Source organism: Piliocolobus tephrosceles, chromosome 14 (assembly GCF_002776525.5).
Source record: "Piliocolobus tephrosceles isolate RC106 chromosome 14, ASM277652v3, whole genome shotgun sequence".
In the NCBI taxonomy this organism is placed as follows: domain Eukaryota; kingdom Metazoa; phylum Chordata; class Mammalia; order Primates; family Cercopithecidae; genus Piliocolobus; species Piliocolobus tephrosceles.
In genome coordinates, this window is record NC_045447.1 from 103,120,975 (window position 1) to 103,135,691 (window position 14,717).

The following is a 14,717-nucleotide window of genomic DNA, read 5'->3' on the forward strand; positions in this document are numbered from 1 at the left end:
ATGTCTTTTTACAATCAAATGTTGCCTTTTCCAAAACTACCTACAGCCCACCCTGCCCCTCATCCTGTGCCTATAAAGACCCCAGACTCAGCTGGTAGAGAAGAGAAGGTGCTGGACTAGAGAGAGGCGACGTGACTTCAGAGGGATGGCTGGACTTTGGAGAAATGGCTTAACTTTGGAGAAGAGCTGGCCAGAGCCGGCCAAACTTCAGGGAAGATTATTTGCTCGTTCCGTTCCCTCTCCAGCTCCCCTCTCTGCTGAGAGCCACTTCCATCGCTAAACAAAATTATCTGACTCCACCATCATTCAAGTGTCCATGCGACCTCATTCTTCTTGGATGCCGGACAAGAGCTCAGGACCCTGAGTGTGTGTACCCAAAAAAGGCTGTCATACTGGCCCTTTGCCCTCACTGGCAGAGGGCAACTGTCCCATGCAATGAGGCAAGGGGCCCACTGAGCTTATAACACGCCACTGTCCATGGAAAGCAGAGATAAAAGAGCACTGTAACACGCCCTCTGGGGCTGGCGGGGGTCACAGGCACCCCACCCTGGGTGCCACCAGCAGGGCCCACACAAAGCCTGCTCCTGCTGGCACCCAAAACAGCTGGCCAGATCCCACACTCGCTCGCCCACATGCTCCCTCCTGCAAGAGGTTGAGCACAGCAGGCCGAATAAATAGGAGACCTCTGTCGCAAGTCCAATGAAGGGGTTGAGAAAAACTGCATTACTAGCAACTCCTCCAAACCTAAGGCCTCTGGGTGCAGGGAAGCAGAACAAACCCTGAATTGCTACATCATTCACCAGTGGGCTTCAGAAGTCGTGTTCTTAGTCAAAGTTTCAGGCCATCTGAATACATTCAATTCATATAAACTTTTAAAAAGTATTTCATGGCCGGGCGCGGTGGCTCAAGCCTGTAATCCCAGCACTTCGGGAGGCCGAGACGGGCGGATCACGAGGTCAGGAGATCGAGACCATCCTGGCTAACATGGTGAAACCCCATCTCCACTAAAAAAAATACAAAAAAAAACTAGCCGGGCATGGTAGCGGGTGCCTGTAGTCCCAGCTACTGGGGAGGGTGAGGCAGGAGAATGGCGTAAACCCGGGAGGCGGAGCTTGCAGTGAGCCGAGATCTGGTCACTGCACTACAGCCTGGGTGACAGAGTGAGACTCCGCTAAAAAAAAAAAAAAAAAAAAGTATTTCTCAAAGGCCAGCTATGTTTGGCACCTGATTTGAGAAACCCAATTTCGATACTTAGGAATAGAGGGATAAGCTCCAAGATTCATCACAACAAAACCAAGCCCAGCAGAATGAACAGAGCCTGGAGAAAAGACAGGCCTGCACTGCAGGAATCCTGGCATTCAGTAGATTAAACCAACCAAGAAATACTTGAATGGGATTTTTTGTAGCTTGCAAAAGAAATTACCTGTTTTGATTTCCCCTTTTCTGCACATTTTGCTTTTTTGTCTTCTGAGACCTTCCAATACACCTGTTGGGAGAGAGTCCACTTCAGTGCATATTCTTTTAAAGAGATACTAGTATGAAAATGCACAAATTTAAAAGCACATGATAGCGTTTAGAGCCTAGAGGTTTCTCCTGAGAGGATCAATTCTCAGACTGCAAAGGACGTTCAGACAGCAGGGGAGCGGCCTGGGGCCTTCACGAACATCCTCACTGTGATCCTTATCCTAAAACCAGTGGAGTCTGGAAAACCAGCTCCAAAATTTCCATCACTCACCATAAAACAGCAGCAAAAATCAAGCTAGTGAAAGTGGAGAAAATAAAATTGTCAAAAACCTAAACCGTAAGTATTTTCAAACATCGAAGTGGGCGTTTTTTTTTTTTTGAGACGGAGTCTAGCTCTGTCGCCCAGGCTGGAGTGCAGTAGCGCAATCTCGGCTCACTGCAAGCTCCGCCTCCCAGGTTCACGCCATTCTCTTGCCTCAGCTTCCCATGTAGCTGGGACTATAGGCACCTGCCGCCACGCCCGGCTAATTTTTTGTATTTTTAGTAGAGACGGGGTTCCACCGTGTTAGCCAGGATGGTCTCGATCTCCTGACCTCGTGATCCGCCTGTCTTGGCCTCCCAAAGTGCTGGGATTACAGGCATGAGCCACTGTGCCCAGCCCCAAAGTGGGCTTTTTTCCATCCATTCAAAGTGACTCTACAGGCCAGGTGTGGTGGCTCACACCTGTGATCTCAGCACTTTGGGAGGCTGAGGCAGGTGGATCATCTGAGGTCAGGAGTTCGAGACCAGCCTGGCCAACATGGCGAAACTCCGTCTTTCCTAAAAATACAAAAATTATTTGGGAGTGGTGGCATGTGCCTGTAATCCCAGCTACTCAGGAGGCTGAGGCAGGAGAATCTCTTGAACCCAGGAGGCAACGGTTGCAGTGAGCCGAGATCGCACCACTGCTCTCCAGCCTCATGTGCCTAGGAAAAAGGGGGGACCCCCAAAAAAAAAAAAAAAAAAAAAAAAAGTGACTCCACAGTCCATTTAAAAAAAAAAGCCTCAATATTCACTGTATCAGTGGAAAGGGAGAATTACAATTCCTTAAACTTGCATGTCAGCAGCAGGAGAAAGTGATGAACTAACACCACCAGCTCAGTTCAGGCACCGTCTTAGTAAGATCCACGTTCCTACCACCTCTTCTTTCAAACCAGGGACAATTCGTGATCACAAACTGCCAGGGGGTGGGGGTCTTAGCCCCTTGCCCTCCAAAGCCCCCACAGGATAGAAAGACAAAAGGAAAAGAACAGAGGCTTCTATATCTATCCCTGCCTCACCTTCCACAAAATGCCCCATCTCTCTCTGTGATGTTCCATAACTAATACCAAAGAAACCAGTAATCATACATTTTTCTCCACCAAGAGGCTTGTAGTGGGTGTCAGGACTCAGAGGTTAGGAAGCACACAGGGCTTCTAGGAGGGAGAGTATGAGGAAAGGAACCCCACTTTAGGTTTCTAACTAACTCAGTGGCTTCCTGCACAGTACCCAGGCAGCAGACACAGTACTAAGGGAGTGTCATTTCATAGCAATGGAAATCCTGATAGGGGCACACAAAAGCGGAACAGAGTCCCATTTAAAATAGCAACTTCCTTCAGCATTTACAGTACACATGATTTCATCAACGCGCAGGAAATGCATAAGGACAAGGGAACGTACACTTCAACAGACCCTTGATCACGTTTGCAGGGATTTTCACTGATGGGGGTCCCTTTATTTTTTCTTTTAAGTATAAGAGGTCCCCAAGCCTCTTCCCAACCCTGACGGACCACCATGGTGTCACTAACAGAGCAATGGCTGGCTGTCACTGAACACCTGGGGGCCAGCACAACCACACTGTCCACAATTCCCCCAAGACTCAGTGTGAGTCTGTGTGGTCAGGAAGGCGCTCAGAGGAAGAGAATTTAACAGACATGCAAAGAGTAAGAGCTGAGTGAGGTGAGACCACCACAGCCTTCTGCTCAGAGTGCCTCACAGTGCTAAATACTTTGTTTTTGTTTTTTTGAGACAGGGTCTCGCTCTGTTGCCCAGGCTGGACTGCAGTGGCATGATCTCAGCTCACTGCAGCCTCGACCTCCTGGGCTCAAGTGACCCTCCCACTTCAGACTCCCAAGCAGCAGACTCCCAAGATCTGAGCCACTACGCCTGGCTATTTTTTGTAGTTTTTGTAGAGACAGGGTTTTGCCATGTTGCCCAGGCTGGTCTCGAACTCTTGAGCTCAAGTAATCCGTCTACCTCGGCCTCCCTACAGTGTTAGGATTACAAGGGTGAGACATAGCACCCAGCCAAATACTTGTTTTCAGAGCATAATGCTCAGAGCTCATTTATGTGTCAAATAGAAATTGAGAAATAAGCTAGACCCTGGAGATGAAAACAAAAAGAGATCTGGGCAGAAAATGTCCAACATGAACCTGGAGCAGATTCCAGAGATCAAGAAAACGACCCCACACCGCGAGGTCTCAGGAGCCAACCCAAACAGGCTGCTGCTGGCCGTGGATGCGACAATCTGAGCATGCAGCAGGGATTTCACTGTGATGGGTCAAAGCAGAGCAAATATGTTTAAATCTATGACTTCACTGTGACACGAAAAATCAAAAACTCATTCTTGCCCTTCAGAGGGGAAACTGACTCATTAACTCATTGAAAACCGGTAAACAAAGGCAAAGATTCCAAGCATGGATTCTGCATTTCCCAAAGGAACCGGGACCTCTACGGACCAAAAAACCTGGTGATGGGCACTTCCCCTTTTATCCGATTTCCAGCTAGCAAGTGGAGAAAGAGAGGGAGCAGCAGAACATTGCGTTCTGCAATCTTTGATGAGAAGAGGATCTAGATTTCGATGGTGAAAGGCCCCTGAGACTCAGGAGGAGGAACAGCTGCCTCCATGGAGAAGCCCGCTTCTCATGGCCCCGAGTGGGGTGAGCCTGGACCTGAAACCCAGCCGGGGATGTGAAGACAGAGGTGCATGCTATAGATACCGTGAGTGGAGCTGGGTGTGGTGGCACATACTTATATTCCCAGCGACCCAGGAGGCTGAGGCAAGAGGATCACTTGAGCCCAGGAATTGAGGCCGCAGCGAGCTACAAATTTTAAATTCAAAATCAAATGTTAAATTCAGTTTGATTTAAAAAAAAATTTAAAGACACTGAGGACTCAGGAGCAATGTGAAGGGTGGCTCATGGGATGGGCTGTGTAGAGTAGCTTTCTCAGGAAGGAAACCGAGGCTGGCTCCTAGAAGCGGAGACTGAATGGACAGGGTGACCAGCTGCAATGGATTGGGACAGTCTGGTTGCAACGTGATTCAAACTAAACATTCGAACCAACTAAACAAGCATCACCCACGAGAGAGTCGGTGAAATATGAACACTGGCTGAATGGATGATGACGTAAATTTTGGAGACGCTATTTTTGGTTATTTGCATGACAAGCGGCCCTTTCCGATAAGAGATACCCAGATGAAGAATGTGGTGTCGGGATCTGCCTCAATGCCCCAGGAGGTGGAGGGCGCTGTGGGCAGGACTGAACACCTGGCCTTGCATAAGTTGCAGCGGGTACAGGGTTCACGGAGTAGCTGTCTCTGCTCATAGGTACGTTTGAGATTTCTTCAGAATAAAAAGTTCAAAAACAAAAGAAGCAAAGAGGGTGGTCCCTGGGTGAGCTGCTGGTGGACACCCCAACATGGGGCTGCAAGGTCACAGCTACAGGACAGAGGCTCCAGGTAAGTCAGCCCAGTCCCACAGTGGGGCCAGGAGAGGCTGCCCACTCAAGCCAGGCTGTGTGGACATGCAGGGGAGCCCAGGACATACCTCATGCTGCTTCTCGGAGATGTTGAGTGCGTTCACAGCGAAGACCGCCTCCCGGGCACCTATGTACAAGGTGTCCTTGTCCTCGCTCAGCAGCAAGGCTGAGTAGTTGTAGATGTCCGGCTCGTGAAACTGCACCAGACGCACCTCTGGGATGCAAGGGCAGGGTCAGAATGGGAGGAAGAAAAGAGCGACGGAATCATTTTTAAACCTGGGCACATCCTAGGTCCCTGTCTCAGTGACAATGAGCATATCTGGGTATAGTCATGTCTCAGAGGCCATGTGTTGCTGCAACAGGCACTGCTGCGTAGAGGCGGCCTCAGTCAACGGCAGACCCACAGTGCAGCCATCAAGTGTGCACACGGGAACCACAGCTCGAGCTCAAGCTCAAGCCCGGAGCTAGTGTGCTCACTTTGAGACTGTGAGTCTGACATCCCTTCCTGCTCCCTCAGATCCCACAGAGTCCCAAACCCTGCTCTGCCAGATGCTTCCTGTGATGACTCCCACCTCTGCCCACCCAACTCTGGTCTACATGCCTTGTCAGCCACGGATGAGGTGTACAGGAATACAATGATTTAGGATTTTCTTATTCAGAAAAAGAATGTTTTACTTCAAAATCTTTACAAAATTTCTTTTGGAGAATATATCCATCAACCCACACAATTCTCAGTGATCACCACCACCAACTTATAGACAGAGAAACAAGTGACGTCTCTTTGCTTATTAGGTTACTGTATCAACAGCTACTTAGCAATATGAAGATTTGAGCAATAGCTGCTTAAGAATAATATACATGTATCAGCATTATTTTTTTTAGGATCTGTTTCTTCAACTGTCCTGACAACAATTTGAGCATTCTGACCCTGGCTTTTTACATATTACCAAGAGTCTGCTTTATTTAAGAGTCAGGTGGGCCAGGTGTGGTGGCGGGCGCCTGTAGCCCAGCACTTGGGGAGGCCAAGGTGGGAGGATTGCTTGTGTGCAGGAGATCGAGGCTGCAATAAGCTATGACTGTCCCACTGCACTCTAGCCTAGGCAACAGAGCGAGACCCTGACTTCGAGAAAAAACAAAGAGAATCAGGTGTTCTTGCTTTCTGTTCTAATTTTCCCACGTGGAAGAGAGATGCACACAGGCAGCAGGTCCTCTCTTGGCACAACAATGGCCTATATTGCTGACAGCTCTTAGCCACCTGCAAGCAACACCTTGTTCAGGACCCAGGGTATAAGCTCTCACTCCACTGAGTCAGAAACTCGGGTCCCCAGACACATACCCCAAGAGAAGAAACAACTAAAACAAAAACTAAACAGCAGCAAAGGAAAGTAGCTGGCATGAGGCTCAGCTGCACGTAGGACCAGCGTCCTCATGATGCCCCACTGTTCTCAGGCGCCTGGGCAGTCGCTCAGCGGGGCAGGTGCTTTGGCAGCGCACTGCAAATGTTACCAGGTACGAGGGAGGGAAGCTTCCTGTCAGGGGTCCCCAAATTCAGAAACCAAATCAGGAGTTCTGCACGAGCCCTGCTGAGTATCTACAGTTGCCACAGCCTCTCCCTTAGATCAGCTGTGTAGGCCTGTCTGCTCAAAGTTCTCAGAGCAGAGAATCCAACAGATCACATGCCAGCATCCTCAGCCACCTGCCTCAGCATTCTAGGCAGCGGGGCCTCCGTCCCATCCCCAGCCACCTGCCTCAGCATCCTAGGCAGCAGTGTCTCAGTCCCGTCCCCAGCCACCTGCCTCAGTATCCTAGGCAGCGGGGTCCCCGTCCCGTTCCCAGCCACCTGCCTCAGCATCCCAGGAAATGGAGTCCCTGTCCTGTGCCCAGCCACCCACATCAGCGTCCTGGGCAGTGGGGTCCCTGTCCCATCCCCAGCCACCTGCCTCCACATCCCAGGAAGTGGGGTCCCCATCCCGTCCCCAGCCACCCACCTCAGCATCTCAGGAAGTGGGGTCCCTGTCCCACCCCAACCACCCGCCTCAGCACCCCAGGCAGTGAGGTTCCCCATCCCATGCCATCAGCACCCCTGCAGGCTTCATCGCTCACCTCTGTGCTCCCAGGTGATCCGGGGTATGGGCGCAAAAGCCATTGCTGTCCCAAACATCACTGCAAGGGCCGTGAGCAGCCCCCTAATGGGGATGCACATCCTCATCAGGTAGGGGCGACCCCAGGGGCTTCAGCAGCAAAGGCTCACGGCAGCAGGTGGCCGGGCAAGTGTGCTATTGCAGATGCGGCTCAGCGCCCCAGGGCCAGGGCCAGCAGCACAGCCTGGAGCTGGTGAACAGCGCGGTCCCTGAGAATCCACATTTCCCAGTTCTCCAGGAGAGGAGGGGTTGCTCTCAGCACTGCAGTGTCAAAGTCCACTGGATACTTCTTCAGGGCCTCAGAAGAAATGCTGGAAGGACATGAGAAAGAAGAGACAGGACCCGTGGTGAGTGATGACCCGCTTCTCACCGCTCTGTAGCCCCTCTGCTTGCCCTGGGTCCGCACCCGGGTCCATCTGCTGAGGAACATGGAAGGCGGCAGGGGACAAAGAGGGTCTTAGAAGTGGATAGCCCACACGGACACAGGAAAGTGAAGCCGGGGTCTTCAGGAGTCAGTGCTTCCTGCTCCTCCAGCTCCCAGCCCAGAACACAGGAGAGACACACGGAGGGGACCTGGTGTGGGGCACCCGGCAGACACACATGGCCGGCTGGCTGCCCAGCTTCCTTCCTGTGTGGCTGCTGTGTCCAGCTGGTAATGAGATGAAAATGAAGGACGAGAACTCAGGTTTCACTTTCCCTTAGAGACTCTGCCTTTGTAACGCTCAGTGAGGAAACGGCCAGAAAAACCAGAGGCTGCAGAGAGAGTTAAGATGTACATGTGAGTGCACACGCATGCACACACACAACATATGCATACACATGTGTGCACACACATGCACGGATGTACACCTGTACAAACACACGCACGTGAGGCCTCACCATGCAGGAGTGTCTGACCTCCTGCCCCAAATGGGACCCTGCTGGCTCTTCCAGTCTCACTTAAAGAAGCCTGTGCACCACAGAAACGGTGGTAACGCACTTGGATTTGCCCAGGAAGAAGTAGCCTTAGTAAAAGAACAGGCTTAACGCTGCTTAGTGAAACTGTGGAGCTGGTGGTGGAGGAGGTGTGCACAGGCCTCCTGGCCCCATCTCTCATGGCCCCAACATTCTCTGATGACTGCATGGCTCCTGTTCTGGTGTACCTTGCTGGTCCCCACAGCCTAACCCGCCACAGGACTGGCCCAAGAGCGTCTAGCACCTTGATCTGGGGCCAGCTGCACCCCTGGGTTCACTCTATGAGAAAGTCCTGAGCTGGCCCAGTGATTGGGCACTTTCACATTACACTTCTGTAAAAAGTTCACTCACAACAGCACCCTGGGACCCCTGAGTCCCTCGCTCCCCCTTCTATCCAGGAGTCCTGTGAGGGTCATGGAACAACCACACCCCTGAGCTCCAGACTCCAGAACCCCACTCCTCCCCACCACCTGTACATGCCACCTTCCACACCCAGCCAGACACAGCCGAAACGGAACCTCACTCTGCTTCTAGCCAATTCCTGCAGTCCGTGTCCTCACCTAAAAAAAGCACCAGTAGTCAGGGGCCAACCACATCTACCTCTAACCCCCCCCCCCCCCCCAATCCACAGATGGTGCTGCTGCTCAGCCTCAAATGCATCTGGGGCTTGTCTCCTCCTGTCCATCTCCACCACCATCACTCATCGGAGCAATGCTCACCTCTCATCCTGGCATCGTCAGCAGCCTCCTACTCCCTTACCTCACTTTCGCTCTTGCTTCCGTGGTAGAGATCACTGGCTTCCTGCCCCAGCATCCACGTTCCTACACTCTCACTAACAGAATCCCGAGGTTACTTGGGTTGGCAGTGTGCCCAGCTCACTACATCTCCCAGCTTCTCTGGTGATAGTTCTGGCCAAAGAACTGTACGTGAATTTATTAGATGGCAATTCCAGGAAGGAGGCTGATTCAGCTAGCAATTCCCTCAGTCCTTCCTGCTGCTGCCTGGAACTAGAATGTGATGGCTGGAGCTCTGGCAGCCATGCTATGAACATGAAGATAAAAGTCTCATTCTAAGAATGGCCAAGTGAAACCCACAAGAGCCTCTGTGACCCTGATAACATAATGGAGACTTTGCACTTGCTTTCTGCTGTCCATTTATTAGCAAGTCTATACAGACTTGCTAATAAAATTGTTAATCTCTTTAAATTACTTGCCTGCAGATTTTTGTTACCAACAAACACCATTCCAAACTGACCCAACCTCCCTCCAATCCACTGCCACAAAGTAGCAGTGGCCAGAGTCATACTCTTATCATAAATCAGATCATATCCTTTCCCCATGTGAAATGTTTCAACAGCTTCTCATCACGCAGAACAAGGCCCACATTTTTCATCATAGCCAGCAAGGCCATGGACAACCCTGCTCCACCTCCATCCAACTGCTCCTCATCCACATTCCCTCCACTGCACTGTCCTGGCTACACCTGAACACACAGAGCTTGGCCCCTCTGCAAGGCTGTGCAACAGCTGTCTCTCCTGCCTGTCAACACCACTTAGAACATTTCCAGATGTGTCTGTTCTGCAGTTGCCGGTCTAAATCCCACCGCACAGTCTCGTTCATCCAAGAGGCTTTTCCTCTGTATAACTGATCAGTAACTAGCAGTGGCTCCCAAAAGCTGCTCCACTTTGAGCTCCCAAACCAGCTTCTACATAGGCTCCCAATGAAGAAGACTCAATAAATTATAGGCTCAGCTCTTCTGAATTCCAGGCACATTTGCAGTTCCTTGCCATAATGGTGTCACTTTTTGTTTGCAAACCAGAAGTAGACCTACTTGGCCTAAAAAGTTGTTGTGAGAAATATCTGCTAAATGATTATTTAGCAGATAATCATATTAATATATAATTAATCAATTAACATCTGATAATGTTTATTATATTAATAATGTTACACATCTGACAAATCCGAATGGAGCTCATGCTATGTCTGGAACAAACCAGTCCTGGCCCCACGGAACCCACACCCTGGAGTGGGACTGCGTGAAAGCAACCAGTCCAGGGCCTGGCACACAGAAACATCCTGTGCCCCTCCAGGGTCCTGCTGCCCTTGCTCTTCTCAGTCCTCATTGCATGCAACGACATGGGAAAGGATGGTAATAGTGGTGACAAGCTGTCCACAGTCCCTCAAGAGAAAAGCTCCCATTAAAAACCATCCACCCCTCCTTTTGGAGCAATGATCCCCTGGCATTTTCAGGATGCTTTCTTTCTCCTGTTCCATGTGACAAACGTCACACAGCCAGTGAGAGCCAGAAATGACAACGTGGCCAGGCTGCCCCATCCCTTAAAGCAGAAGAGGATGGCACACTCGCCCCGTGAGAGACCTCATGCTGGCTCCCGTGCCCCCAGAGGAGGAGGAGGAGGAGGAGGAGGCAGGCCTGCGGCAGGCAGGGCCTCAAGGAGGGTTCTAATCATACATACACCAAGGACACCAGTGGCCTGGCCCATGTGCTGCAGTCCCAGCCCAGTGAAACCCAATGAACTGACACTGGCTCCTCCAAGCCACACCCAGCCCCAGGTCCCAGCTAATGCCAAGCTGTGTACAGCAAGGATAAAGCAGAAGCACCCGCCCTGGTGGCATGTCACCCAGCTGGGCAAAGGTCCATACACACCAAAGAAACAGCAATGAGCTGCCAGGGGATGGGAGAAGGCGCTCTGAAGACAGATGCGGAGGCTGCAGAGGTAAGGCGTGCCAATCGCACAGGAAGGCAGCAGTGGGGACAGCCCGGGGCAGGCGAGTGTGTATATAAACCGCACATCCAGACAGGGGAACGTTACTCAGCATTAAAAATAAGTGAGCCATTAGGCCATGAAAAGACACGGAGGAACTTTAAAAGCTTATCATTAAAGAGAAAGAAGCCAATCTATAAAAGTACATACTGCATGATCCCAACTATAGGACATTCTGGGAAAGGCAAAACCATGAAGACAGTAAAAAGATCAGTGGTTCCCAGGAGCTGGGGGGAGACAGAGTTTTTAGGGCAGGGAAACTACACTGGCAGGGATGTTACCACAGTGGACACATGTCAGTATGCATTTGTCCAAGCCTATAGAACGTACACCACCAACTGGCAATCCCAATGTCCAGGTACAGATGTCGGGTGATAAGGTACCTATGTGGGTTCACTGACTGTAGCAAAGGCACCACTCCAGGGGCGATTCTGAAAGTGAGGGGGCTGTGCATGTGTGGGGAAGGAGCGTATGGGAAATCTCTGTACCACCTTCTCAGTGTTTCTATGAACCTAAAACTGATCTAAACAATAACGTCTATTAAAATCAGTAACAACAAGGAACAGGCCTAGGAGTTCCTTGCCAGTCACAAAAGAAGCCTCTGTGAGGGTTCGTGGCCTGGACACGTGAAGGAGGTGAGTGTCCACACCAGAGGGCTGGGAGCAGAGACGCAAGGCCCACAGGGCCAGTTCATTCCAGGTCAAATACCAAAGATGCTGGGTCACTATTGGAGAGATATGGTTTGCATAGGATCTGATTCCTATCTAGGTCCCCAACTGCAGTCAGTCCTCTGCGTATCCCAATAAGCATGCTGCGGGCAGGCCAGGCTAAGAGTCCAGAGCCAGGAGATGGGAGAATACAGAGATTTATCTCAACTCTCTCTGGAAACCCAATGAAATGACTCTAAAAGGATATGAACTTTAAGGATAAAAATGGAGGGAGGAGGTGACTTTGGAATCTATTAATAGGTGAGTAGTAACCAATGGTGTGCTGGCAAGCTGTTAATACCGGCTCTCCACGGGGTGTGCAGTGGGGGTGGGTGCTGGGGTAAGGTGGGGGGTGCCCAGCTTGTAGCACACGCGCTGATTTCTGTGGTGTAAATGCTGCTTTCGAGCTCCCAGAATGATGCCGCTGAACTGGGGAGAGGTGCACAGCAGCACCCAGCACACAGTACTGCCACCTCAGATACAAGAGACGAGTAACTGCAACCACACAGAAAACAGTAGAATGCACATGATACTAGAAAGGAATGAGTTCTGAGTATTTTACCTTTTTAAATATAATTTGTTTCATCTTAAGTCCATATATTTAATTTTTAACAGTGTCTGTTACCACTGTTAAAAATTACCACCAGCCCTGTCACACGCCCAGCCCTGTCACACACCCAGCCCTGTCGCACACCACCAGTGCTGACTGATTTGAATTTCGGACCAGAGTTGAGCCAGGGCCTGGAAGAAGTCACAAAGAAACACAACCTGGAAAACGGAAGCAAAAGCTTAAAAGTAAAATGTGGTGAAAGAAACGAAAGGCTGGAAAGTAAACTAAAGAGGATTCCTAGAAGTTACACATGTAGCAGAGATGAAAAAAGGGGGAACAGACGACTGGAGGATCCATTCAGGAGTCCCACACGGGACTGGCAGGAGCTTCGGGAAAAAAAATGAGGAATTATTAAAGCAGTAATAAAAAGAAAATATCAAGAACAGAAGGGCCTGAGCTTTCGGAATGACACTGCCCAGGAGCACAGTGAATGAAAAGAACCCACCCACACCAGACACATCATCCTGAAATGAGGGTTACATGACGCATCCAGAAACAGGCCACAAAGAAATTACCTTTGAGTGCCCCACTGGAGGCAGCAAAGCAACGCCTCTGAATCCCAGGGAAGATGACTTCACACCTAGAATTCCCCATCTAGTCAAATTATCAACCAGTATGAGTGCAGTACAGAATATTGCTTCAAACCTACAAGTTCTCAAATGTTTTACCTCCCTCAGCTTCTTTCTCAGAAAGCTACTGCAGGATTTGCTCCACCAAAACAAGGGAGCTGCTTCCCAGGTCTTCTTTCTTAGGAAGTGAGTGGAGGAGAGGCAGTCAGAGCGGGGAGCTGGGGAGGAGGCAGAGGCTCCAATGGGGTGGGGCAGGAGAAGGCACAGTGGATTACTGATTGCATCTGTGGCTTTGTTTTCAGAAATGCATTTTAAGGCTCTGGCAAAGAGTCTGAAGATGAATTAGAACACATACACAGATTAGAAAATGAAGTGATTAACCCCAGGGGAAGCAAGAGTGACCCATGAATGGAAATGTAACTGGAGTGTACTTATCGCTGCCCAGTTGCACAGCCCCCATGACAAAAATTACAACTAACTCCACTGGGAGTCTGGGGGAAGAAAGAGAGGGAAGGGGAGGGGACAAGAGTCGGAGAACACAATCCTGTCTTCCAGCACAATACAATATCTAAGATGGAAAAGTCAGGAAATGTAGGTGTATCTAGTTTGAGGGAAAATACCAAAATGACTAAAATAGTTGAAACTCACTGTCTCAGGGCAGCAGGGAAGGGACAAAGGGACAAGACAAGCAAGTGCTGCTTCCTCTCTCAAGTAAAATAAGAACTATTTCACTTTAACATTGCATGCATTAATTACCTTCATAAAATGAATTAACCTTAAAAAGACATCCATGTTCTGGTTCCTCACAGCCTGGGGAAAGCAGCCCAGTGGATCCAGAAGCAGAAGACACGACCCCTTGAAGATAGGCTCCCAAGGACGGGAAGAGTGAGCTGCCTCTGCAGAGCCTGGGTCCCGAGAGCAGCCACATTTTGGGGCTCAAACACGTTGTAAAAATAGGATTGTTCATCGCAAAGCAGAAGCGCCGGGCAGTGGCACAGGATTTAATGCAGAATCCCGGCTCCTAATGTGGCCAGCCTCTTCCACTCCACTCCTGCCCACTTCCTCTGATGCACCCCACCCCTCCCAGGCTGCCTAGCAGCCTTGGCACCTGCTGCTCCCTCTTCCAGACTGTTCTTCCCCCAGGAGCTGCTGGTGGCTGGCTCCATCCCACAGTCACTCTTTGCCTCCCCTGACCCCCACACTCCATGCCCCTCTTGCAGTATTGTTTCATAGCACTTGGCCTAAGGCCCTGAAAATGCCTCCCTGACTTAATTGAGGCAGAACGGGAGAAATACAAACGTCCCAGTGAAAAGACTCGGGCCAGACCTGGAGAGGACAAAGGTAAGGCGCCAAGAGTGGAAAGTCCCAAAAAAACAAAATCACCAGTGAAGAGAGATTTAAAACAAATCTATTAATAGTATCCACAACCAAACCCAGGGATGGCAAAGTCATCCCTGAACGAATGTGGCTGACAGAAGGTATTCCAGGAGTGTCAGCAGCTGCCCAGGTGGAAGCCAGCGGGTTCTCCTGGGTGGCTTTAAATGATTACGAAGAACTGTCAGGACTGTCGCTGTTTATGTGGTTATTCAAACTGGTTATGTTGAAAAGAAACCTTTTTCTTAATTGCTTTTACCTTGGACCAATCCACACACTGTCATATAGAGCTCAGCAGGGCACGGGCACACCTACCTGGCTTCCAGCCAGGCCCTGCCC

At 50.3% G+C, this 14,717-nt stretch overlaps 1 protein-coding gene and 1 long non-coding RNA gene across 9 annotated transcripts in view; one reads left to right on the plus strand and one right to left on the minus strand.

The window, feature by feature from the left end:
* Positions 1–14,717, minus strand: part of SEMA4D (semaphorin 4D) — a 135,665-nt gene that overhangs the window by 35,968 nt on the left and 84,980 nt on the right. For 7 of the 8 annotated variants that reach the window (XM_023194555.3, XM_023194557.3, XM_023194552.3 and 4 more), the window contains 3 exons: positions 7,345–7,693; positions 5,310–5,455; positions 1,424–1,486 (listed from right to left, as the gene is read on the minus strand). In XM_023194555.3, the coding sequence (XP_023050323.1) occupies positions 1,424–1,486; positions 5,310–5,455; positions 7,345–7,450 (315 nt within the window). In that variant the 5' untranslated portion in view covers positions 7,451–7,693. Of the gene's footprint in view, positions 1–1,423; positions 1,487–5,309; positions 5,456–7,344; positions 7,694–7,788; positions 7,950–14,717 lie in introns of those variants that run through there. The other variant, XM_023194559.2, reaches the window with a different exon arrangement.
* Positions 10,849–14,260, plus strand: LOC111527968. Its single transcript, XR_002726828.3, has 2 exons — positions 10,849–11,070; positions 13,814–14,260. It is a non-coding gene; the product is annotated as an uncharacterized LOC111527968 (long non-coding RNA).